The 22883-nt window shown below is 51.3% G+C and overlaps 8 protein-coding genes across 8 annotated transcripts; 4 read left to right on the top strand and 4 right to left on the bottom strand.

Moving 5' to 3' along the window:
* Positions 1-332: 332 nt before the first annotated feature.
* BO85DRAFT_208360 (uncharacterized protein) lies at positions 333-889 on the bottom strand. The gene has a single exon (XM_025654592.1). The coding sequence runs from the start codon at positions 790-792 to the stop codon at positions 448-450; it is 345 nt and encodes a 114-aa protein (XP_025510061.1). The 5' UTR covers positions 793-889; the 3' UTR covers positions 333-447.
* BO85DRAFT_208281 (glycosyltransferase family 31 protein) lies at positions 890-2494 on the top strand. The gene is made up of 2 exons (XM_025654591.1): positions 890-1988; positions 2055-2494. The coding sequence occupies exons 1-2, from the start codon at positions 987-989 to the stop codon at positions 2370-2372; spliced, it is 1320 nt and encodes a 439-aa protein (XP_025510060.1). The 5' UTR covers positions 890-986; the 3' UTR covers positions 2373-2494.
* A 612-nt stretch (positions 2495-3106) lies between these two features.
* BO85DRAFT_507826 (polysaccharide deacetylase family protein) lies at positions 3107-4494 on the bottom strand (the record flags this gene model as incomplete). The annotated part of the gene is made up of 3 exons (XM_025664422.1): positions 3107-3441; positions 3493-3578; positions 3635-4494. 3 exons carry the CDS (start codon positions 4492-4494, stop codon positions 3107-3109), a joined length of 1281 nt encoding a protein of 426 aa, XP_025510059.1.
* Positions 4495-5160: 666 nt separating this feature from the next.
* On the bottom strand, positions 5161-7360 carry BO85DRAFT_507822 (DEAD/DEAH box helicase; the record flags this gene model as incomplete). The annotated part of the gene is made up of 9 exons (XM_025664421.1): positions 6994-7360; positions 6885-6942; positions 6697-6832; positions 6291-6657; positions 6166-6245; positions 5964-6115; positions 5716-5909; positions 5518-5666; positions 5161-5459 (listed from the first exon to the last, which is right to left on the bottom strand). Exons 1-9 carry the CDS (start codon positions 7320-7322, stop codon positions 5161-5163), a joined length of 1764 nt encoding a protein of 587 aa, XP_025510058.1. The 5' UTR covers positions 7323-7360.
* Positions 7361-8742: 1382 nt separating this feature from the next.
* BO85DRAFT_454202 (pantothenate kinase) lies at positions 8743-11090 on the top strand. Its single transcript, XM_025661223.1, has 4 exons — positions 8743-9271; positions 9404-9686; positions 9756-10260; positions 10318-11090. Exons 1-4 carry the CDS (start codon positions 9056-9058, stop codon positions 10631-10633), a joined length of 1320 nt encoding a protein of 439 aa, XP_025510057.1. The 5' UTR covers positions 8743-9055; the 3' UTR covers positions 10634-11090.
* Positions 11091-12979: 1889 nt separating this feature from the next.
* pigc (phosphatidylinositol N-acetylglucosaminyltransferase) lies at positions 12980-16149 on the top strand (the record flags this gene model as incomplete). The annotated part of the gene is made up of 4 exons (XM_025662583.1): positions 12980-13020; positions 13082-13938; positions 14378-14842; positions 14898-16149. The coding sequence occupies 4 exons, from the start codon at positions 12980-12982 to the stop codon at positions 16055-16057; spliced, it is 2523 nt and encodes an 840-aa protein (XP_025510056.1). The 3' UTR covers positions 16058-16149.
* A 353-nt stretch (positions 16150-16502) lies between these two features.
* Positions 16503-18262, top strand: BO85DRAFT_431975 (glycosyl hydrolase, family 18). Its single transcript, XM_025658361.1, has 4 exons — positions 16503-16800; positions 16874-17166; positions 17230-17842; positions 17901-18262. Exons 1-4 carry the CDS (start codon positions 16727-16729, stop codon positions 18211-18213), a joined length of 1293 nt encoding a protein of 430 aa, XP_025510055.1. The 5' UTR covers positions 16503-16726; the 3' UTR covers positions 18214-18262.
* A 9-nt stretch (positions 18263-18271) lies between these two features.
* BO85DRAFT_431973 (putative sensor histidine kinase/response regulator) lies at positions 18272-22856 on the bottom strand. The gene is made up of 4 exons (XM_025658360.1): positions 22327-22856; positions 20763-22256; positions 18966-20713; positions 18272-18906 (listed from the first exon to the last, which is right to left on the bottom strand). Exons 1-4 carry the CDS (start codon positions 22662-22664, stop codon positions 18611-18613), a joined length of 3876 nt encoding a protein of 1291 aa, XP_025510054.1. The 5' UTR covers positions 22665-22856; the 3' UTR covers positions 18272-18610.
* Between the last annotated feature and the right edge of the window lie 27 nt (positions 22857-22883).

Here is a 22883-nt window from a genome sequence, read left to right as displayed (position 1 = left end):
AGATGTAACATTAATTAGTGCTGCTGTCAGATTTAAACAATCAGTCCGTTCAAAGGGGCCAAATGCCGGGGTTTGGAGGTGAACCAAACACACACCCACACACATTCCGCCCCTCCCCTTCTTTTCTCGTGGTTCCCTCGTCCATTATGGGAATCTCCTATGTTCATCCCTCTTCCTCCCCTCTCCTCCCCCCCTTAACGCCAGAAAAAGCATTATGATGTGATTGATCGACTGAGAGTTTGATTTTGATCCTCTCACCAAAGATGGAGCAACCTCGGAAGTTCTTCAACTTCTGACAGCTTCACCGGTTGACGGGTCTCGTCAGGGGCGGGTTTCAGGTTTGCAGCTCCTCAGCAATCCATGGTTAGGCGCCGCGAAGACCCCCAAGCTAAGCGATGGATCAAGCTCCATTCTCCAGTCAGACGGTGCCATTCCGATGCTAACGCGTCATCGATAGCTTAGGAGCCCTCCAGATCGCCGGCCAGCGTGGGCCGATCTTCGCCCGTCTACGTGCCTTCCTACGTCGCCATCTCCACGCCCTTCTTGTCTCTCCGAACAATAATAATAACCATAACGTGCCTGGTGTCGATCTCGGGGATTTTGCTTCCTCGATCTTTTTCCCCTGTTGCTCTTGCTCTTTACTCCTCCTTTCTCTCCTGTTCCTCCCTCTCCCCTCCAACCGCCAGGGGACTCCGATCCCTTTGTCTCAGCCTCCTCCGTTCCTGCTTCTCCCCAGGAATTTCCCCGCCGGCAAATAACGACCGAGTGCTCTTCACCCGAAATATTCTGCATTTTTGGCGCACAGTGACGACGAAAGATGCATTGACACCTTGTATCAGTCTGGAGGATTGCTCAATAATAATTTTTCTTTTTGCTTGTTTCAAGACTATTGCATTCAGCGTCTCGATCTCGCTCCGCTGCAGGTCGGCGACCGCTTCCATCCCAGCCTTTTCAAAAACTTCCCCTCACCGCGCGCTCCTTCAAAAATGGCAGTCCGTCGATTTCGTCGCATCACCATCCTCGCCTCCCTCCTGGGTGTATTCCTTCTCTACCACTTTCTCTCCATCCGCCCGGAGCTCTACACCCGCAGCGCTACCCAGCTCCGCACTCCGCAGACCACCCCGCAGAGCGCTCCAAATGAGCCGCCCGAATGCCCCCCTCTCGCGGGGATCGAAGATGTCCTAGTAGTCATGAAGACAGGTGTCACCGAAGCCCTCGACAAAGTCCCGGTTCACTTCCAAACAACCCTGCGCTGCGTCCCGAACTATATCATCTTCTCGGATTTCGAAGAAGAAATCGAAGGCGTCAAAATCCATGACGCTCTCCGCACTATGGACGGCACTGTCCGAGACACCGTTGCCGACTTCAACCTCTACAACCGTCTCCGCGAACAAGGTCGCGCTGGTCTCGAATCAGCCGACTTCGCCGATGAAGCCAATTCCAATATCGGCAAGCCTAATAATCCGGGCTGGAAGCTCGACAAGTGGAAATTCCTTCCCATGGTGCAACAGGCCCTCACCTACAAGAATAACGCCAAATGGTATGTCTTCATGGAGGCAGATACCTATTTCTCGTGGCCGACACTCCTCGAATGGCTCTCGCATTTCGATCCTAAAGAACCCCACTACATCGGCACTGAGACCCAGATCGCAGACGTCATCTTTGCGCATGGCGGGTCCGGCTTCGTTGTCTCCAACCCCGCTATGCAACTCGCCTCGAACGAGTACGCGACCCGCACTGTAGAACTGAACGAGTACACCGACTGGCACTGGGCTGGCGACTGTGTCTTGGGCAAGGTTCTCGCCGACGCCGGTGTTCCCCTGCGCTACTCATGGCCGATCCTGCAGAACTCCAACGTCGGAGAACTGGACGAATTCGCCAAGGGATTCTACCGCAAGCCATGGTGCTTCCCCGCAGTAGCATTCCACCACCTCACATCTCACGAGATCCAGGATCTCTACGAGTTCGAGAAACGCCGACGTCGACAGGTAAGCCCATCCCAATACTCCCGTAACCAGCATACCCCCGCTAACACACAACCCCTCCACATCCAGGCCACCAGTAACATCCTCCTCCACCGCGATGTCTTCAAAGAACTCATCTACCCTGAACTCTCCAATGTCCGCGACAGCTGGGACAACCTCTCCGACGAGGAACACCCCAAAATCACCGACTTCCACGAATGCAAAACCCTCTGCTCCAGCTCCCGAAGCTGCGCGCAATTTGTCATGCGCGACGGCATCTGCTTCACGGGCGAAACGCCCCGACTGGGAGTCAGGAACCCAACAGCCCGATCTGGCTGGATCCTCAGCACAGTCGACCACATGATGGACAACGCGCCACGCTGTCCTCATCCTGACTTTGGACTCTGAGCGTGTTTCCCTTTTCTTGAAATTCGCGGGACGAATATTCCCTTTACCATTATTTTTTCTTCTTCTTCAGAGAACCAAACACACAACAATCAAACTTCCGATTCATGTGTGTTGTATAACCATGGGCTTGCTTGATTTTGATTTGATTGATTGATTGATTGGGTTTGCTACTAGCCCAGTAGCATGCATCGTTAGTTGCATCGCATCGGCATATGTATATGTATATGTATACACGATGCTGAAATGGCGTTTGTGAGAGGAGTCGGTGGCTTTTTTATTCCATTCTGTCTTATCTTGAGCATCTGCTTTTCTTCCCTGCATCAATACCACGGCGTCTGGGACTGTCGGTACTTTCGTTTCTATTTTTCTGTACTTCAACTTGACTTGACTTGTGTGTCTGCGTTTAAAGCCAGCATGGAAGCTAGCGTATATATGCTAGGTTGTCACAGGTGTTTAGCTAGACCGAATCGGAAAGATTATGAGATTAAAGCTAGTTGTGGCTCGTAGATTTTAAAATATGGTTTTGGCTGCGTAGCTACACGTTTTGAAGATTTACTGGATTGAAGGCACTCTTGTGGATTCGAGCTGGCTACTTTTATACACCCGTATTTACAGCGGTTGGAATAACAGCAATAATAACCTCTCATAGGGATGCCTAAGAAAATGGATTTGTTACAAAACAGGGGAGCCATTAGAGGATAGAAACTAGGAAGAGAAAGGCACGGACACGTGAGTCAAGGCGCCGTAATGTTTAGAGGGGGAGCTTGTGGGTCTTCAAGGCATTGGTCAATGCGCATAATCGTCGCGTTCATGCTCTTCACGAATCGAATGACCTCACGGAAGTATTGTACCGTCGTCGGACTGAGGAAATGCATGACAGCCAGATTGCCCCCGCGTCTCACGTCTCGAATGAAGGCTTCGCGCTGCTTTTCGGGTGTTTTGGTGTCCGCCCAGAGCCAATCCTCAATATCCACACTCCAATTGATGATCTGGGGATCCTTAATATATTTTGCGAGCCGTTGACGGGTTCTCGCACCGAGTGTGCCGAAGGGAGGACGGAAATAGCGACCTGTCAATAATCAGCGAAGCTCTACAATGATGGTAACCAAGATTTACGTACTCTCAATCCCAAGGATCTGTCGAAACGACTTGATATTGTCCACAATTTCACGGTCAATGGCTTCAACAGTATCCAGTCCTTCCAACCTGTATTTTCGCATTGTTAGTATCCAGCTGAAGCCAGATGATAGAGGGCCACTCACTTCCGATGTGTATCCGAATGTAGAGCCACCTGATGTCCTCTTCTCAACATCTCTTTGTAAACACTCGAGAAGTTGGTGTCTAAATCTCTCAATCCCAGTCCTACCACGAAGAACGTGACCAAAATGTTCTCTTCCTTGAGTATCTTCATCACTTCCTGAGCAAATCTCGGTTGCCCATCGTCTATACCAAACGCAAATGACCCGGGTCGGGAGCATCTCAGTAGCACACGACCATTGTCCTCGCGACGTGGGATCGGGAATCCAGCGGGTACACTACCAGCATTGACAATTTCCACCTTGTAGAGGGTAACCGCTCCAGGTGAGAAGAAGCCGTTGAAGGATACCGATACAGCTCGGGAGTGATCAATGTAGAAATGCCAGAGAGGAATGTATATGTCGTTGCCGCGTGCATATCTGGCAGCCTCGACAGAGTCCCAGGTTTCTGGGAACGGGCTGCGGGTGGAGTCGCAGTGGATGTTATTTTGGGTGAGAGAAACACTGAAGTTGGTATGACCGGTAAATTGAACGTGTAAATAGTGGGTTGTCCGGTAGGGTAGCAGGTTGAAGCATGTTGCTGGTGAGAGCTGCGTATTGTAGTTATGGTCGGGATCTGTTGGGTAGAAGCGGACGTAGTTATGACCGTAGTCGATCTTGAGTCCTTCTAAGCCACCGTGCCAGAAGCCTAGGGTATTGTGATGCGAGTTATTGAAGGTATCAATGATTATAGGAGCGGTGACATTGTAGGGGGTGCCGGTGGTGTTGCTGCTAGTTGTGTTGCTCGGAAAGAAGACACGAGTAGCAGCTGAGGTGGCGAAGGTTATAAGTATAAGGAGGATGACGGACTGCTTGCAGGTCATCATGATTGCGCACAATCTTGAATATGGTCCACAGCTACCAGTAGTTCTAGTGTAGGTGCAGCGTTGCTGATTCTCCAGGGCATATGTCACCTAAGTCTACGTGAGAGAGCGAAGTTATTTACCGGTTGGCTACATGGTACCCGAGGAAGGAGCAAGTTGGTGCACCCGAAGGAAAGCGCATATCTAGGAACTCTAGCTCGCTGAAGCAAAGAAATACTTTTAGTAGATCGATTACCATTATGTTAAGTCTCCGTACAGCAGGGAAACGACAATTGCATTTGCCATGCTCCCACCCTGCCTCCCAACATGACCCGCAGTTGGTAGGATCCATCAGGTAGCCCAGATCCATTGTGTCCTTTCACAGGGACAATCAGTTCCAAGCTTCTGTGAGATCCCAAGGCGAGAGATCGGCTGCAAATCGTCTCTGTGCCATGGAGTCAAACAATTGCACACCAGATCCTGTCTGGTGAATCATGATATGATCTCTAAAAAAAAAAGAAGTGGAAATAGACGCAATCACCGGATTCCCCACGAGCATGTCTTTTCACTGACGAACATATGGCGTTTTCTCCTTTGTTTTTCTTTATTTTCGTCCATTTTTCTCTCCATAGCTTCGATCGAAGGAACGAAATTCCAGGCGACATGCAGCGTGGCAAGTCAGGACGTGGATTAAAACTCCCACTTCGAGTTGTCTTCGGCCTCTTCGGCGTCATCAGACTCCATCGGAATTCCTCCTCCTCCCCAGGCATCGGTATTACCACTGTTGTCTTCTCCACCACTCTTTTCGTCATCAGTGTCGTCGTCAAACTTGACGACATCATCCGAAGGACGATAAGATTCGAGGAAGTCAGGGACAGTTTGTTTGCTCTCGATGAGCAGTTTCACCAAATCTGGGGCGAGGTCCGCATCATTGTCATGGTTGTAGAACGAGGTGGCGAGGCCCTCATTGCCAATGCGTGCGGTGCGTCCTGTAAAGTCTTAGCTAATTCCATAATTATGCCTTTTCATTGTGGGACGGTGACGCACCGATTCTATGAACGTATTCTGTGATACCACCATGCTGAACCCGTGGAAGGTCAAAGTTGATGACATGCATGACATTCTTAATGTCCAGACCGCGAGCAGAAACCCCGGTAGCCACAAGGATGGGGCACTTTGCCGTGCGGAATGCACGCCTTGACTGCATTAACATTGGAGAACGAGGTATGAAGGGTAATAACTTACAAGGCATCCTCCCGCTCACGCTGAGTGCGATCAGAGTGAATAGAGGTACTCGGGAGACCCATGTTGTAGAGATAATCATCCAAGAAGTCTGCCTGGGTCTTGGAATTCACAAAAATCAGTGTACGCGAAGGTGGCATAGCCAGAAGCAGGTCATAGAGGCATTGCTTCTTAAGAGGAGGTTCAGCGTAGATGATCTTGGGAAATGCACTGTTAGTAAATTTCTTAAGACAAGCGCCATGCATGCTTACATTCTGGTCAACGTTGGCGTGAGTGCTGCCAGGCCTTCCGATGCGCACACGGACATGGTCTTCTGCAAGGTAATTGCGCGCCAGCTTACGGCAGTCCTTGTTGAAAGTGGCCGAAAACATCATGTAGCGGTGGTCAGCGTCCTCATTGATGTCTTGAAATCGTCAGTATATCGGAATGCTTAGAATTTCGGAAACCACTTGCCTCCTCCAGACATGATTTTAGCAAAATCAGACTCCCAGTCAGACTGCAGAAGTTCGTCTGCTTCATCGATGATAGTGTACCTGCGGTTATGTTAGTGACATTCGCACTAAATGTGAGGAACCTACTTGACACGACGAAGAGAGAGAATGTGCGGCTTGTCCATGAAATCCAGCAACCTGCCAGGAGTCGCAATAAGGATATCGCAGCCACGCTGCAACTCCTCTCTCTGGTCACGAACCGGCGCACCACCGTACACAACGCAAGGACGGAGCATGGAGCGGTAGCATAGGCGTCGCGCTTCGTCAAAAATCTGGGTTGACAATTCCCGGGTAGGAGCAACAATGAGCACCAGTGGTTCAGCCCGCACAGAATCGGCACTGGGATTGTAACCAGCTGCGACATTGGGACGCGGAGCTGCCAGCTTTTTAGCTTTTCCCATCAGCTGGGACAGAACCGGGATCAAAAATGCGGCAGTTTTTCCAGATCCTGCTTCTGTTAGTATGATTCTGCTGTGTGGGGGTCATCACCTACCAGTCTGAGCGATGGAGATTAGGTCATGGCCAGTAAGGACCGCGGGGATTGAGTATGCTTGAATTGGGGTCGGGAACTCGTATCTACACAAGCGAATATTCTCGCGCATGATAGGATGAAGACCGGCATCATCAAACTAGACATTATCAGCCGGAATTCAATCTTGTGAGTACTGTGACACGACTTACATTTTTGATGGGACTTGGTCTCTCACGACTTTCCGCGATGACCTCGATGTTTTGGATACTAATATAAATTAGACATGAATCGATAGCAAGTATAGTATTGCCAACTTACTTTCCGATCTTCAAGCCGGTTCGGTTAGTATATTCGCTGCGGAACAGCATCTCCTCGAGCTCAGGGTTCCGTGGGCCAACGTCCCCAAATTCATCCTTCCACTCATATTTTGCAGCTTGAGCGGCCCACTCAGGGAGCTCCTCCTGGTTGTCACCCTGGGGCTGATTGAGTGGCGGAAGAGTAGAAGTATACTTTTCGTAATCGTAGCCTTTGGGAGTCGTCCATCCCTTCTCGCGGGCAGCGTTGGAAGCTTCGGTAGGATTACTGGATTGATTGCCCGTGCTCTCTTTGAGCGCGGTACTCATATCCGAGACGTTGAAGCTGTCCATTGTTGTGCGGTAGGGACACTGGCAGGTTCAAACACGCGTAATCCGAATGAATCTAGATTTATCTAGGTAGAGACGGTTGGTTAGTGAGGGATATTCTTCGTAAGAAGTGGTGTTATACTCACAGAGTACGAGTATCGTCTCTAATCCTTGAGGTGTACCGAGTGCGCCTGAGATGAGAATTGGTCTTGGAAAGAGGAGTGAGAGGGAGGATGTGAGGGGAAAGTAAAGCTTTGGGAGATAGAAAGCTTTCTCAAACGAACAAGACGCGAGACGCGTAGGAGAGATGGCAAGAGCAAAACAATGACAGATAATGGAAGGAAATTTATGGAACACGGTGCTGAAAATGGAAATTGGGCAGTGAATGTTGCTGGTCTGCAGGACGCCAGGTTGCCAGGGGAGAGAAGAAGAGCTGCGGGGAATAAATGGACTAGCAGAACAGTAAGCCAGTTCAACCGGGCATTAAAGCACCCTTCAGGTGAGCAGGTAGTAGCCAAGTAGTAGTCAAGTCAATTCATTAGATGCAGAGCTGGCATACAGAAGCCAGTCAGCTTTAATACCCCTGATGTCCTGCTTATTGTCGGCAGAACTCGCGGAAAATACCGGCGAACAGCTATAAATTAACCTAATTCTCTGCATACAATGATTGGTAAGGTTAAAGATGTTTGTATGCTTATCTGAACGTATTGTGTACCTAATTTTAGATATACCAAGTGACTGTGCTCTCCAACCATTATATAGTCTTATACCACAGTACTAGTATAAGGCCGCAGAAATCTAGAAGTATTCACAGATACACAAGTTTCTACAAAAGCAGACTTTTAATACTCAATGAGCTTCTGGTCTAGTCTTTTATCTTTCAAATGATTTTTATACCGCAGTGTTAGTAGTAGCTTGGTGAGAGTTGGTGATTTTTTGGTTCTAGACCACTGGTTCTTGGTTGGGCGTTAGTACTTTGGGTGAAGCAGTAGCGCGGACTAGAGCAGGAAAAGAACTACGTACTACGCAGTGACGGGAGACATATCCGGGAATGTGCATGACTAGTCACTGCTAATTGAACGTCACTCGCACACAGCAGTAACTGTTAGTATAACTTGTTATACTAGTAGTCACTGATACTTTAAAATTGCCGACAGAGGTCACCAGAAACCCGAAGACCGCAGGCATAAATCACATTGACAAGTACATCGAGATCTTATGTTCAACGATCATCTGATAACAACCGAGTGGCCGTTTAGAATTTCTTAGTAAGTACTACTAGTAGACCCTCAATATGTGGGGTTTCATGCCTGAGAACTCCATGTCAGTGCCTGAGGTATCAACTCGGCTGGACAACGTCATTGGCCACCCCCTCCCATCCTCCGAATTGGCTGGATGCAGTTTATCCCTGCCATGAACAACAAGACCCGGCCATTCTGCAAGTACCAACTCACCGGGAATCATAAAGATTGCTTTTGTTTGGATCCCCCTTCCGCCCGTTGTCTGACCGAACTTGTTCAGGAGCAGGTGTTGACTAAGAACGCCCAGCCCGTCTGAAAGAATAATTCGGTTCCACCCGACCTCAACAAAAGCGGGCAGAAGGAGATATACGCCGTAGGGACCATCACGGGATCCCATTACTCCGAGATGGTAACTACCTCGACCGCCGGTACGGCCACCTGCTCCTTGCTGTCCATCTAATTCCCCTGGTCCCATCGCTCCCATTCCTTTCTGTATTTTTATGCCATTGACACGACATGTCCTCGTCCACATCCAATTCCGCCGCCCGGGGTGGTCGCCTGGAACAGGCCATCACCAATCCAGGATCCGTCAAGATCAACGTCAAGGGCGCCTTTATCGTCGATGATGACCCGCGATCTAAGAGCCCCGTAAGAACGGATGGAGTTCATTACGAGGGCCATGATATTCGTCTTCCACATCACACTGGTCTGGTGAGCCATGTGGCTGTAGATGTGAGTGACTTTTTTTTTTCTTCGCTGCTCCCGCGGTTCCCCGCACAATTTTGAAGCTCCCCGCAATCGCACCCCTCGGCGCAATACCACCACCACAACCTGATTGACTAACTCTTGCTGCTTCGATATTAGATTGGCGGATCGCTAGCGAAACTGGTTTACTTCACACGGGAGCTGGACTCTGTCGACAATGGCGGCCGACTAAACTTCATTAATTTCGAAACATCTCGCATTGATCTGTGCATTGACTTCATCAAGCAACTGAAAGAGGAACACGAGAAGCTCGGCGGGCCATCCGGAGATGCTTTATGTGTAATGGCTACAGGTGGAGGCGCCTTCAAATACTACGATAAGCTCAAGGAAGCACTCAATGTGGACATTATTCGGGAGGACGAGATGGAGTGCCTTATTACGGGTATGCTGCAACCACGAGCTCGCTTGCAACGGAGACAAGCAAAGTCCAAGAATTGACCATTTTACATAGGCCTCGACTTCTTCATCACTGAGATTCCAAACGAGGTCTTTACCTACAGTGAAACCGAGCCGATGCAGTTTGCCGAGGCCCGACCGGATGTTTACCCGTATCTATTAGTCAACATTGGCTCCGGTGTATCAATGATCAAAGTATCAGGTCCCAAGCAGTTCCAACGTGTGGGCGGCACACACCTCGGTGGTGGGACGTTCTGGGGCATAATGTCATTATTGACCGGTGCCCGCACCTTCGACGACATGCTGGCAATGGCGGACCGAGGGGACAATAGCGGGGTAGACATGTTGGTTGGTGACATTTACGGTATGGATTACAGTAAAATTGGCCTTAAAAACACTGCAATTGCCAGCACGTTTGGCAAGGTCTTCCGTATGAAGAACCAGACGGAGCCGAATGACTTGGAGGGGGAAAGTTCTTCCAATGGCGAAGCCGGACGAACTAATGGCGAGCCGAAGTTCCAACATGAAGACATGAGCAGGAGTCTACTTTATGCCATAAGGTAAGTATCTTCGCGTGTGCAACTACGTACTGTGCCGCTGGGACTGACGTTTCACAGTAACAACATTGGGCAGATTGCCTATCTGCAGTCCGAAAAGCATCAAGTGAAGCACATCTATTTCGGCGGTTCGTTTATTCGCGGTCATCGGCAGACCATGAACACCTTGTCCTACGCCATTAAATTTTGGTCAAAGGGCGAGAAGCAAGCCTACTTCCTGCGTCACGAAGGCTATATCGGTGCAGTTGGTGTGTTCCTCCGTAGGCAGCCAGCTAATTGGGGCCGGAGGAACAGCATCGATGAGAAAACCATGCCGCAGGTGGCCAAACTGGTAGCCGAAGCGCAGCAGAATTCTGATTCTCAGAACCAATCATGATGAAGAGCCACGACTGCATGCTTCCGTCAGCATTCATACTGGGCGAGCCGCGTCCAGTTCCATCATTTTGAGCGTTTGATACCCGTTACTGTGTTATTCTTGTGCTGCTAGACCCAACATAATTATGCCCCTCTAATTCTTGAGGCTGCATTGTTTGAAGACATCTTTACCCATATTCCGGTGCATTTATTCAGATGAATAACGATAAGAGCATGTCACCCAATTGTATAATTGTTCGGTTTCCTTCTGTTGCACTGATCCCATCTTCCCTTTCGGGCTTTTGTTTTGAATCCGACCATCTGTCTGTAGCCCACAAAGGGCAAGGGACCTACACTTGGATGTTCTTGTTCAGTCCCTAAGTTGGCAGGTTCTCATTGGTATAGAAAGGGCCCATCATAATAACATGTAGATAGAAAGCCAAGAAAAAAGAGACCAAGAATCTTGATTATTCCTTTAATATGTTACAATTGCTATCCAATAATTCGGCTTAACCTCCATGGCGTAACCTTACCACCTAATCCGATAACCTTTACCAGCCAGCTCATCTCTCCTCCCTCCCATACCTCACTATGCGTCTTAGCGTACACCCATTCCTATCGGAGCTACCTCACATCTCTAACCACCAAGCCAGCCGTACTCATATAGTAGGTCGTACTAGCCAGAACGTAATGGTAGTCAGAACTCAACCTCTAATGCATTGAATACCAGCCATTTTCGTACGCGTAACACGCCCAACAACCCCCCCAGCAAGGACGTTCTTTGGCTATGTTTCAGAATCCCCGAAACATGACACCAGACTATATATTCAGGTGAAACCATGCCGCCTCGTACTTGCAATCCTTCTTCTCGGCTTCAGGTAGCTGCCTGACCTGTCCACCGCTTCAGTTGTGGTTACTCACCGATAGGTGGTTGACTGCTTCTTGTGGCGCAAAACCTACCTGTGTCTGGTTGTGCTGTCGTCGGGGTTGTTGTCAGCTATGCGGTTCTGTTGTTGTGGGTATATTGGGTGTGGCAGCTCATATGGTCCTTGATTGATGACTAGGTCATTATGATTATGTACTATAGATCGGTCACGCTCGTTCCAAATCGAATCCTGTAGTACTACTAGTCACCCTCGCTACAATATATGTTCAATAGTAATGATGCGTTCCGGTTGAAGAATGACATGTTTAGCCTGCCGATTCATCGGGCAGAAAAAGTGGAAGTAAAGTTCAAGCCAAACGGAGATAGCCAATATTGGTAGTCCGGAAGGAAACAGGTTTGGCCATCAGTTGGTGGGCTTGCCCACCCAACGCCATGGTCAAGGAGAAGAGCAAACAACCATCCGTTCGTATTCTGCAGTGGCCAGATACAGCCGGCCGCCTGGATCTGCGTTTGGAAGGCTAAACAGGGTAGTCTAGAGTGTCTTGGCAGAAATTTGTCTTCAATTGCACAGAAAATGGAAAAGTCCATGTTCGGATGTTGTATCTGCTTTTGGACTTTGGGGACGTGGGTCAAAATGAGTATGTTAAAGTTTGATGGGGAAGCATGCATGTTTTCCCCGGACTATCCATCCCGGGATTATTATGTTATTATGGGCTGAAGAAGAAGTCCCGCAATGTGAGAGGAGCATTCACTACTAGCTGCTTATCAGTGAGGCGAGGTAAACTGTTGGTGGGTTCCAGAACGCGTTAGGAAATACCGTCTCATACCCTGGGGGGTAAAGTACGATGCAGCGTGGTGTAGAGCAGTGGATTTTCTTCACTCCTAATGCACTGAGCTGTCGAATTCTTCTCGGTGATCCACTCTAGTGCATTTCACGGATCTTTGATTTCACGTTGGAGCTGTGCATGTGCATTGATTTCTAAGGTCTTGACTCAGCTCTGTTGCACCCACGCCTTCCGGAAACTGAGACATTGAGCGCAAGCTGCCTCACTTTTGTGCACTGAGTTGCTAGTCTCAATCGAATTGAGCTTTACACTTGTACGGAAGAGTCCGAGCTATCTGCTCGGAATTAGAAATGCTAATTGGGAAATGCTTCACTAGTCATACTCAGACTTCATACTATTGAATTGTGAGGTTCCAATAACGGTGATTTGCGCGGGGGACAAGGCACCCACCAGAAAGTTTGGACAGACAAGCCACATTATGTTTAAGCAGCTTCTCTGGTATGAAAAATAACCTAACGGGAATAAGGCCGACTGTCAGACGTCTTTAGAACCCTCTGGGCTAGGTGTCATCTGCAGAAGTGTCTTTGTTAAGCAAACACGCCAATTCCTCCAGGAGTAAGTCAACTAAACGAAACTCCATCGAGCATGCACTCTTGACTTGCACCGACCCGTGCTAACCCTCGCGTGCAGACTAAAAATGAACCCTGCAGACGGTGCCGTCATCTTCTGGAAGGAAAGGTAAGATCAATTGCTGCTTTCGGATACATGTTGGCTGATAACTCTCATGCGTCATTGCTAGGGTGAGGCGCGCCTCTCGTCACATCGTCCACACTGAGTCTGACGACGAAGAACAGAAGCCAACAGTCTCTGCTGATGGGTCTCAAGCAGGCGATAACGACGACCAGGCGGTGCACGTGAACGCGAAACCAGAGCTGGGACCAGACATCCCGTTTCCTAGTTACCTGATGGCAATTCTGGAACATTGGCACGAAGAGAAGGGGAACGAGTATCCGAGGTGCAAAGTCAGCGGACGTCTGGGATCTATGGTCTGGAAAGTGTTTGATCGGAAAGGCAATGAGCTCGAGCTGACATGGTACCTCGTCACTAAACCGCGCAAGTACTGTGTGCTCGTGCTACATGAGGCGAATGGCACAGCGAGATTCGTCTATTGTGATCCGCCTCATCGTACTGTCCATGGCACATACCTTAGGCCGTGGTCTGGCGTCGATGAGAAAGAGGAGCTAGAACACTGCGCAGTCCGAGTGTTTAGCAGCGACCTGGAGGAAATCGAATACTCTTCGGAAGCTTGGGAACATTTAAAAGAGCTCCAGGATTCTTCAGGCGAGGAGGATGTTAGCAGATCTTCGGTCACCCGTCACAAGTCCCCAAAAGACAAGTTAGTCACAAGGAAATCGGTGAAAGCAGGTTGCTCAAAAAGATACTCTATGAGAGGTCGCGCTCATCAGAGCGAAGAGCATACGGAATCGGACTCGTCATCTTCATCGGAAGCAGGCTCATCATCTGAAGAAGAGAAGTACGTGCCCTCGCCACCACACAAACGGCACAAAACTACCGACACCAGCAATACAAGCAACACCACTGAGCCTATGAAGCCTAGCAAGGTTGTATTTCGCCTCGGATCCCAGAGAGTTATCGGTGCGATACGCTATATTCCACTGGATGAATGTAGGTCGAGGAAGGAGCTATTTGATAAAGCCACGGCATTTTATCAAGCTTGCGATAGAGACGCTCAGGTCAAGATACTGGCATGTCAGATCTCGACACAGCGTGAGCAACACTACCTGTTCGAAGACAGTGATGGAGAGTTTCGCCTTCTAGTTGAGCAGGCACTGGGGTTGGTGGACAACTTGGACCGGATTGTGATTGACGTTCTGCACGTGTTACAAGCATGAGTGAGAGTGTTGTCGAGAATGTTGTGTCGTATGCTATCATTCAAACAAATTGTGAAATATTTCTATCAAGATACATTATTTAATTGGCCATTTCTTTTCCAGTGTGCAATTCCATGTCGAAGATACGCATTCGTCCAGAGTAACTAAGTTAGTATAGCTGACTAATCACCACGTGGTTGCAGGCCTGAATTGGGGTGTGATTCGCGTCACCGACCAGCGCAATTGTGTCTTCAGCGCCAACTATAGATCCATCACATCATGCTACAAGCATGAATCCCGCTGCTCCTCCATGCCTTCCTTGCCCGACTCGCCTCCTCCGGTTCCTCCCCCAGTTCCCGTCGAGACCCATCCGAACCGCACGGTTGGCGTGAAGCCTACCGCCGCGCAACGAGCTCTCCCGGATCCCAACCGGCTGGCCCCTGAAGATGCATATTACACCTCGTCCCTACCTCGGGCTCGGCCGACCCAGACGGGGTACGATGACTCTCTCCGAGTGCTGAATGGCAATTCGGGCACTGCTGCCTCCGTGGCAGCCCTGCGACCGCCGCCCGCGGTCCCAGGTGTAGGGAGTCGCAAGGTGCGCGGTACCAGCAGACGGAGACGACGAAAGGGTGCATGGAAGAAGCTGCTGTGGGTGAAACAATCATGTGCGCTTCATACCCACCCCGAAACACACATGACAGGAAATACTGACAATCTCAGACCCGGACAACTACACCGACACCGAGACGTTCCTTGACCACCTCCAGCGAAATCCCCGAGTGCGGCCCTACGATTTCTGGCCGCTAGTGGCCGACTCCACGGTTATTGTACAACATGTTAGCTCTGTGGCTATATTTGTGTGTTGCTTTGTCGGCATTGTTCAGGGTCGCGTGAGCCCAGTTTCGGTGGTCTGCTGGGGAAGTGTCGGGACAGCGTTGGGTTGGATATTTTGGGATTCGTGGATATTGAGAGAGCATGTGGAAAATGCGCATGTGGCGGAGCGATCACTGGAGGGTGACGATGGCTCCAGTTCTAGCTCCATGACCAGCTCTGTCAATCCGTCTGGCACTAGCTCGCGAGCCAATGGCCAGAAGGAGAACCAAGTGCATGGGCTGGGGTTGAACATGTCGCAGGGCGAGTCAAGTGAACTGCTCCGGCGACACAGCACGGGGTATGTGAGTGATACCTACGGGGCTCAGGAGCCCGGTTCGCCTACGCCTGGTCCTGCGAACGGGGCCCTGGGTGGCGGTTCTGGTTCTCAGGAGCCAGACTACTTGTCGATGTTCTCGTCGCGGAATCGGCAGCGGCTGTCCACTGTGAAATCGGCGTTTTTGATCTACTTCGCGCTACTCGGGCTTAGCCCGATCCTCAAGTCTCTCACCAAATCTACGGCGAGTGACTCGATCTGGGCCATGAGTTGCTGGCTACTGATCATGAATATCTTCTCCTTTGACTATGGAAGTGGGGAGGGCGCAGGCGCCACCAAGTTCCCGGCTTCTTTGTCCACTAATGCAGCGGTGATGGCCTCGACTGTATTGGCGTCGCGCTTACCTTCTACCACACATGTGTTCAGCCTGATGCTATTCTCAATTGAGGTGTTCGGGCTCTTCCCCATTTTTCGCCGGCAGCTGCGTCATGTGTCGTGGACTGGGCATGTGCTGCTGACCTTGGCTCTGGTCGGGGTTGCTGGCGGCGCGGTAGGGATCACCCTGCGTGGAGGATGGATGGCGGCGGTGGTTGGCTCAATCCTGGGGAGCATCCTGACGGCGCTCGCCATGGGGGGATGTAGCTGGTGGCTCATCAGCTTACAGAAGTATAAGAATGTGGTCACAGGGCCATGGGACCCTGCGCGGCCGATCATCCGTCGGCATTGGGATTAGCTGTACGCTTTCTCGGCTTTATATTTCATTTAGAAGATACCCTACGGTCTAAACTCAGACTTGTCTAGCGCTAATAATGAAGTTTCACATTGATACCCTCCTCTGTACGATTCAGCTCAAATTAGAAATAAGACAGAACACCCTGATTGACAAACAGATGTAGCTTTTGGTGTCTCATCCGCCAATGCAGCCCAGCCAGCCGGTCACAATCCCACCAAGGCCCCAACATGCCGGAATGTTGTTTGGTATGTTTGTTGCCTTTCGTGGCGATTCTCAATCGCAGCTTCCCCAATCGCCATTTTGTATGTCTCAGCAAGTCACACTACCCTCATTCAAGCTATGCTATAACTGGAAACTAGTGTTTCTGCAGCCACGGACATACCTGGCCTCCATCTCCGCAATCGAGCATCCACCCGGCATCTCCTTCAGAATGTTGCGGCGATGACCCCAGACTGATCGGAATGGTAGGAGTCGCCATCTGTCCCTCATAACGGCAGGCTCCGTTCAATAGGCAGCGAATGGTGATACAAGAGGTACATATTTAGCACCACAGCCCGGAGTGACTCAAAAGAACGCGCACCACCACCACCATATATACCTCTGCTTTCTGTCCCCGGGTGGAACAACACAGAACAGACCCAGAGTATCAAAGTATCAACAAACAGTAATATGAGAATAATCGCCCTCGGCCTGATGGGCCTACAGTGCGTGGCGAGCATGCGGTTCGCCATGTACATTGATGAGTGAGTACCGACAACATCCTCCTCATACTACCTCTTTCTATACGCATCTAAGAACAATGGGGGATTAATCTAGGTACCACACAAGTGGCCTCCCCGGCGCCAACCAAACCCAAGGCATCACGCACGCTATCATGGCTTTCGCCCAGTCCACGCTCTTCAACTCCGCCTCTCCCCCACAATTTACCCCCTTCGAGTCTGTCTCCACCATGCGCAGTCGCTTCAGCCCGGGGACTAAGCTCATGATCGCTATCGGCGGATGGGGCGATAGCTCGGGGTTCTCAACGGCCGCGAAAGATGAGACTTCTCGCAACCTGTATGCGAAGAACGTAGCGGCTATGGTGAACCAGGTTGGTTTCGATGGTGTTGGTATGTCTCCATACTCTTCCTCGCTATCCCCGTCCCGCAACTAGTATTGACCGAAATGTATAGACATTGATTGGGAATACCCCGGCGGTAACGGCCAAGACTACAAGACAACACCGAACAGTGCCAAAGTTTCTGAAATAACTACCTATCCCTTATTCCTCCAAGCGCTACGAAGTGCCCTCGGCCCCAACAAGCTTCTCTCTATTGCGGTCCCCGGTAAGAAGGAAGATATGATCGCCTTCACCAACACCACAGGCCCGCAGATCTGGCCCTCGGTTGATATGGTGAACATCATGTCGTACGATCTCATGAACCGCCGGAATAACGTCACAATGCACCATACCTCTGTTGTGGATTCGTTCAATACCGTGCAGGCGTATCGGGATATTGGCCTCCCTGGCAATAAGACGAACCTGGGAATGGCGTATTATGCGAAGTGGTTTGAGACTGATCCCAATGATGAGAAGGAATGTGAGGATCAGCCGATTGGGTGCAAGGTAGTCGTTATGGAGAACGCAGATGGGAGCGATAATGGGAAAAGCGGGAGTCTGACGTTTGAAAAGAGTGTTATGAGTGCGCCTCCGGCTAACCTGAAGACGAGTGTGGACGGCACCTGCGGTTTTGATAAGGGGACGAAGTGTCCCTCTGGGAGTTGTTGCAGTCAGTACGGAAACTGGTATGTCAACTCCGCCTATATCCTCCATGCGAATGTTTGCTAATGAGTGGTGATCTAGTGGAACGACCGACGACTTCTGCCAAGCAGGCTGTCTATCTGACTACGGAACATGCAAAGGCATTTCAATCACGGATTCATGGCGGCGCGCGCAAGAGAACGCCAAACTGGACGATGTCATGGGTGGAGAGTACTACTTTGATGACGAGGTCAATGTGTTCTGGACATGGGATACCGCAGACATGATTGCACGCAAGTTCACTGATATTGTGGATAAGCTGGGACTCGGGGGTGTTATGGCATGGAGTTTGGGCGAGGATACATTGGCTTGGGAGCATTTGGGAGCCATGCAGAAGGGTGTTGCCTCCAGGTAGTAGTAGCATTATCTCTTCAGCGAAGCATCGGGTGATGGAAGGAGTGCCCAGTGACTTTGGAGTTAAAGGGAGTAGTTTATTTTATAGTAGTATTGAATGGACCGCATATGCATATGCCCTTTTATATCCGCTCACTCGCTATAGTAGCAGTAGTATGTATATCATGCAAAATGTCCATCACATATCATCCCATCCCCTATCATCCCAGAAAGAAACCATGCATGCATGCAAGATGATGCCATATATGGAACACCCAGAACGCCATAAACAACCAGGGTATCACTCATGCCTCATGTCCCGTATACGGAGTAATCCCAAAAAGACAAACAACTCTGAAAAGCAAACCGGGGAATCAAGGCAACAGAGGAAAAAAGAAAAGAAAACCACAGCACATCAACTAGGCGTCAACCCCTTGCTGCTGCACCTGTCCCTGTCCTTGTCCAGACAAAGATATCCGATCATCTAGCCCCTTCTCTTCCCACTCTGTTAATAACCGCGACACCTCCTTAAACGACACCGGCTTCGTAAGGAACAGGTTCACGCCCGAGGTTAACGCCTCAGATTCATCGCGCGAGCTGCTCAGTCCCGTCAGTGCGATGATGACAGCTGGTTTGCATGTTGCGCCACGCTCTTTTTCGAGGGCGCGGATGGCGCGGGTAGCTTCGAAGCCGTTCATTACGGGCATGGACATGTCTGTAGTAATCTTTGTTAGGATGTTTGAGTGGTAATTTGAGGATGTTGAGTGGACTAACCCATAAAGATAATGTCGTAGCCATGTTGGGCCCGTTCGACTGCGTCGACGGCTAATTTACCGTTTTCGGCGGAGTCGAGGGCCGCGAGGTGCCGCTTTTTCATAAATGTGAGCATCAGGTTCAGGTTGATGCTGTTGTCGTCGACTACAAGGACGCGGGCGCGTCGCTCGGTTTCAGTTTGTGTTAGGATGGGTTGTTTGAAGGGTGATGGGGCGCGGATCGGGAGAGGTGAGTTGATGGTATATAGAGGTGCATCCATGCCGTCGGAGTCTTGCGAGCGAGGATACTCGGCCGACGAGGTGGAGCCGGAGCTGGTCGTCATCTCTGGGGCAAGCTCGGAGGTGTCGGTTGTGATTTCGAATAGCCTCTCTCCGGGCGAAAGGTCGCTTCCGGAGGAAATGGTGGTTTGGCGGGGCCGTTCGGGGAGCTCGAGGGTGTGTGGTGCGGTGTTGCCACTCTGCGTATCGAGACATCTGCGGATGCTGCGAGCGAGTTTGTGTGGTCCACATGGGCGGCGAACGATGTTGACCACATTCGCCAAGGATGCCCATTGCGAACGCGCGGTCGTGTAGTCGACGGATTTGTTGCAGAGGATCAAGAGCGAAGGGAGAGTCGCGTCGCCGGCTGGCCTCAGGCCATCTAACAAGCTCTGCTCCTCCGCCAGGATAACGTCCACAGGCGTGCCCGACGGCCATGAAACAAGCTCGAGGCCATACCAGTCGATCAAGTATCGCGAGTAGATGGACCACAAAGGATGGGAGGTAGCGTCGGCGGGATCCACGCCAAGGATGGCGGCGCGTCGGCCAACATGGGCCTCGCGCAGCAGACGGCATTCGGTTAACATCTCCTGCTCCCTTGTAGATGGCGACACGGGACGGACAGGTTCTTCCAGCTCCAGTTCCGGACCAGGTCGCACGAGAGGCAACGAGACCTTGACGATAGTTCCCTCTCCCGGCCGGCTGTGGATGTTGATGCTGCCCTTCAACGCCTTGACGAGACTTCTCACGATTGAAAGACCCAGGCCTGTGCCGACTGCAAGCGTGTCCTCCTGGGCGAAAGGTGTGTACAGGCGGCCACGCAGGAACTCCTCCGAGATGCCCTTGCCGGTGTCCGTCACCGTCAAAGTCACTAATTCTTCGACACCATTCCGACGCACGCGGCCCTCGGATGCCTCTGTAACTTCCAAGTGCAGCGACACGCGACCACTGTGCGTGTATTTCATGGCGTTGCCAAACACGTTCATAACAATACGTCGCAGAGCTCCGGGCTGCGTTTGATAGACCCAGTCGTTGTGAGCAATGTCCATGACCACCTCAACTTCAGAACCGGGTTTCGGTTTCGTTTCCTTGTCGGGCTGGATCTGGCCCTGCTGAGCAAGCGGCAAGACAACAGGCTGATCGTAGGGGGCTGCGGATCGTTGACCATATGCATGACCCAGGCACACGCCTTCCACCACTTCTTCTGCCAGAAGGGCCAAGTCGGTCGCCACGTAGGTGTCCAAGTGGGCAGAAAACCGGTCCATGCCCTTGACGTCTGTGGACGATGTCTTGTTCCGCTTCAGGCTGCGATATGTTCGTTCCAAGGACACGATCTTGCTAAAATCGAGTACCTGATTCATTGTATCCAGCAAGGTGCGCCCACATGCATTGATGGTCTCCAGGAGAGACCCCTGGAATTCATCCAGGTTCGTCCCATTCAAAAACTCGGCGGCCGCCAAGATACCGTGCAGCGGAGAGCGCAACTCGTGTCTGAACAAGGTTAGTATTCAGTGAGACATACAAGAGAAACCCAACTTACGAGATACTGCCAATGAAGTCGCCCTTTTGCCGGTCGGAAATGAGCGACTCGACCCGGTTACACTCGGCCATGATGGAGGAACCAAATCCCAGGATTGAACTAAGTTCCACGGACGAGCTGAAGACACGCGTCTCTTCCGTGTTCCAGCAGAAACACCCGGCGAACCACTGTGAGTTGGCGGAATTCCATAGCGGCACGAAGAGAACCTGGGTCGCGTTGGGAAAGTAGAGATTCAGCATGGAGTTCTCCATGGATTTCCACTTCTTCGACCCACCCTTGCCAATCTCCGGGCCCTTCGGCGCCCGCGATCGACTCTGTCGAGGGGTCTCATCATCGGAACTGGAGATCATACCGTCTCGATGGAAGGACCACAACTTCCCCTTGCTATAGCGTCGCAGGAGCTGATGCAGAAACGTGCTATCGAGATTCGCGGCAGGATAGAGCACCTTGGAACCTGGGCCCGGCGCAAACGGCTCATCGTTGGTAGAAATCGCCAACACCGGTGCAGGAGTGTTGCCCTCCACAGAGCCATCGCTGCCAGTGTCCGTGTCCAGCATCGGACTGTTGCTGTTCTCCACGAAGATGACACCCCCATCGGAACCCAATTCCAAACTCTCCCTAATCAAGTTCGCGGCTCGTCGGAACGCCCAGGTGTGCCCCTGCGACTCGTCGACTCCCTTCAATTCCTTCTGGCGGCTACCGGACCACCAGTCTGGTAGCGGCGTGTCAGGACCCGACGACACGGCTTGATCGGCTTTATAGTCCGACGCAGAGCTGAACGAACGGGCATCAGTGCTGTGTGAGCGTCTCGACGGCATATCGAAGCTGTTGAAGGAGCCCACGGACAAGTGATTGGCTCTTTGGCTCGACGATGGTGGGGTGCTGGGCGCAGCGGCAGAGCTTCCAGCTAATGACGGATGAGAGGCATCAACGAAGCTGGAGCTGCCCTCGACGAAACAGCTGAGACCGCGCGATAATCGAGCGGCACGACGACCTTCTGATGCCTGTCGGCTGACCCTTAAGTAATCCATAATCAAGTCGGCCAACGACCCTAGGGTCTCTTTCTCCACGTCATCCAACCCATTGTGTGGCTTGGTATCCAGAACGAAAAAGCAGCCGATGTTGATGTTGGTATGGGTTGTCAAGGGCGTTCCGGCATAGAAACGGAAACCTGGCTCGCCCTGTACGAACTGAAGGCGCTTGTAGCGATCATCCTCGCGCAGGTCGTTAACCACCAGGAAGCTGTGTTGACCTTTTTCTCGGTTGTTGGGCGGGAGCGCAACAGTAGCCTGCAACGAAGGACGCAATACTTTGTTGAGTAACCGATCTACGAACTTCTCTGACGAGTAGGTACCCACCTTACACATACTCCAGGCGTTGGCGGACATGGACGCACAGCCATTCCAGATGCCATCGCCAGCGGACTCGTAATCACTGACCTTGCCAGTGCGAGTGCTTTGAGCGAGAATGAATTGCGACTGACGATCTGACACACTTACATACCCATCGAGTCAGCACGGCAAGGGCGAAAAAATGTCGAAGAAGAGATGCACTGGTATCGTACCTAATCAACACGCGCTCAACATTGAGACGCAACGCTGCTAGCTGCGCGAAAGACGTTAGAGTCGCATTAGGGTCACCCAAGACCAAGGCCTCGGGCACTAGCCCCGTCGAGGTTGGACCGATGGCGGGACCGGACTGCGATTGCGAGCATAGCGATGGGGATGGCGGCGGGAAAGAAGGATCAAGGATAGTGGGTGGTGGTGCGTCGTCGGACGAGATACTCTGATAGCGTTCCTGATAACTGGCTGTCCGTTCGGGGCGGAAATAGCGATATAGCTCGCGTACCCTCCGACCAGTGCTATGATCATCGTCCCTCGGAGGAGGGGAAGCGAACTCCATGGTGGGGGAGATGGAGATGGAGAAGGAAGATAGAGGGACGAGAGGAGAGAGGGAGGGGAAGGGGGAGAGAGAGAGAGAGAATCAAGTTTAGAAGGGCGTAGTCAAGCGATGGCGTCGATTGCCTTACGCATCCATCCTGGCCTGGGTGGGGACTAGTAGATGGTGGCTGGCCCGATTGGAATAGAGTGTGGCAAAAAAATGCTGGCGCGGGGGGGGGGG

Source organism: Aspergillus piperis, assembly GCF_003184755.1.
Source record: "Aspergillus piperis CBS 112811 unplaced genomic scaffold BO85scaffold_34, whole genome shotgun sequence".
Classification (NCBI taxonomy): domain Eukaryota; kingdom Fungi; phylum Ascomycota; class Eurotiomycetes; order Eurotiales; family Aspergillaceae; genus Aspergillus; species Aspergillus piperis.
The sequence above is the reverse complement of the archived record's forward strand: the minus strand, read 5'-3'. Positions and strand labels throughout refer to the sequence as shown.

What these genes read in the sequence shown, in the direction of transcription:
- BO85DRAFT_208360 (XM_025654592.1), bottom strand. Translation starts at nt 792, where the DNA reads ATGCAGAATATTTCGGGTGAAGAGCACTCGGTCGTTATTTGCCGGCGG.
- BO85DRAFT_208281 (XM_025654591.1), top strand. Translation starts at nt 987, where the DNA reads ATGGCAGTCCGTCGATTTCGTCGCATCACCATCCTCGCCTCCCTCCTG. An exon ending in AGAAACGCCGACGTCGACAG is followed by an intron (nt 1,989 to 2,054) that starts GTAAGCCCATCC and finishes CTCCACATCCAG; the next exon opens with GCCACCAGTAACATCCTCCT.
- BO85DRAFT_454202 (XM_025661223.1), top strand. Translation starts at nt 9,056, where the DNA reads ATGTCCTCGTCCACATCCAATTCCGCCGCCCGGGGTGGTCGCCTGGAA. An exon ending in TGAGCCATGTGGCTGTAGAT is followed by an intron (nt 9,272 to 9,403) that starts GTGAGTGACTTT and finishes CTTCGATATTAG; the next exon opens with ATTGGCGGATCGCTAGCGAA. An exon ending in AGTCTACTTTATGCCATAAG is followed by an intron (nt 10,261 to 10,317) that starts GTAAGTATCTTC and finishes GACGTTTCACAG; the next exon opens with TAACAACATTGGGCAGATTG.
- BO85DRAFT_431975 (XM_025658361.1), top strand. Translation starts at nt 16,727, where the DNA reads ATGAGAATAATCGCCCTCGGCCTGATGGGCCTACAGTGCGTGGCGAGC. An exon ending in TTCGCCATGTACATTGATGA is followed by an intron (nt 16,801 to 16,873) that starts GTGAGTACCGAC and finishes GGATTAATCTAG; the next exon opens with GTACCACACAAGTGGCCTCC. An exon ending in GGTTGGTTTCGATGGTGTTG is followed by an intron (nt 17,167 to 17,229) that starts GTATGTCTCCAT and finishes CGAAATGTATAG; the next exon opens with ACATTGATTGGGAATACCCC.
- BO85DRAFT_431973 (XM_025658360.1), bottom strand. Translation starts at nt 22,664, where the DNA reads ATGGAGTTCGCTTCCCCTCCTCCGAGGGACGATGATCATAGCACTGGT. An exon ending in GACTTCATTGGCAGTATCTC is followed by an intron (nt 20,714 to 20,762) that starts GTAAGTTGGGTT and finishes AACCTTGTTCAG; the next exon opens with ACACGAGTTGCGCTCTCCGC. An exon ending in CTACGACATTATCTTTATGG is followed by an intron (nt 18,907 to 18,965) that starts GTTAGTCCACTC and finishes AGATTACTACAG; the next exon opens with ACATGTCCATGCCCGTAATG.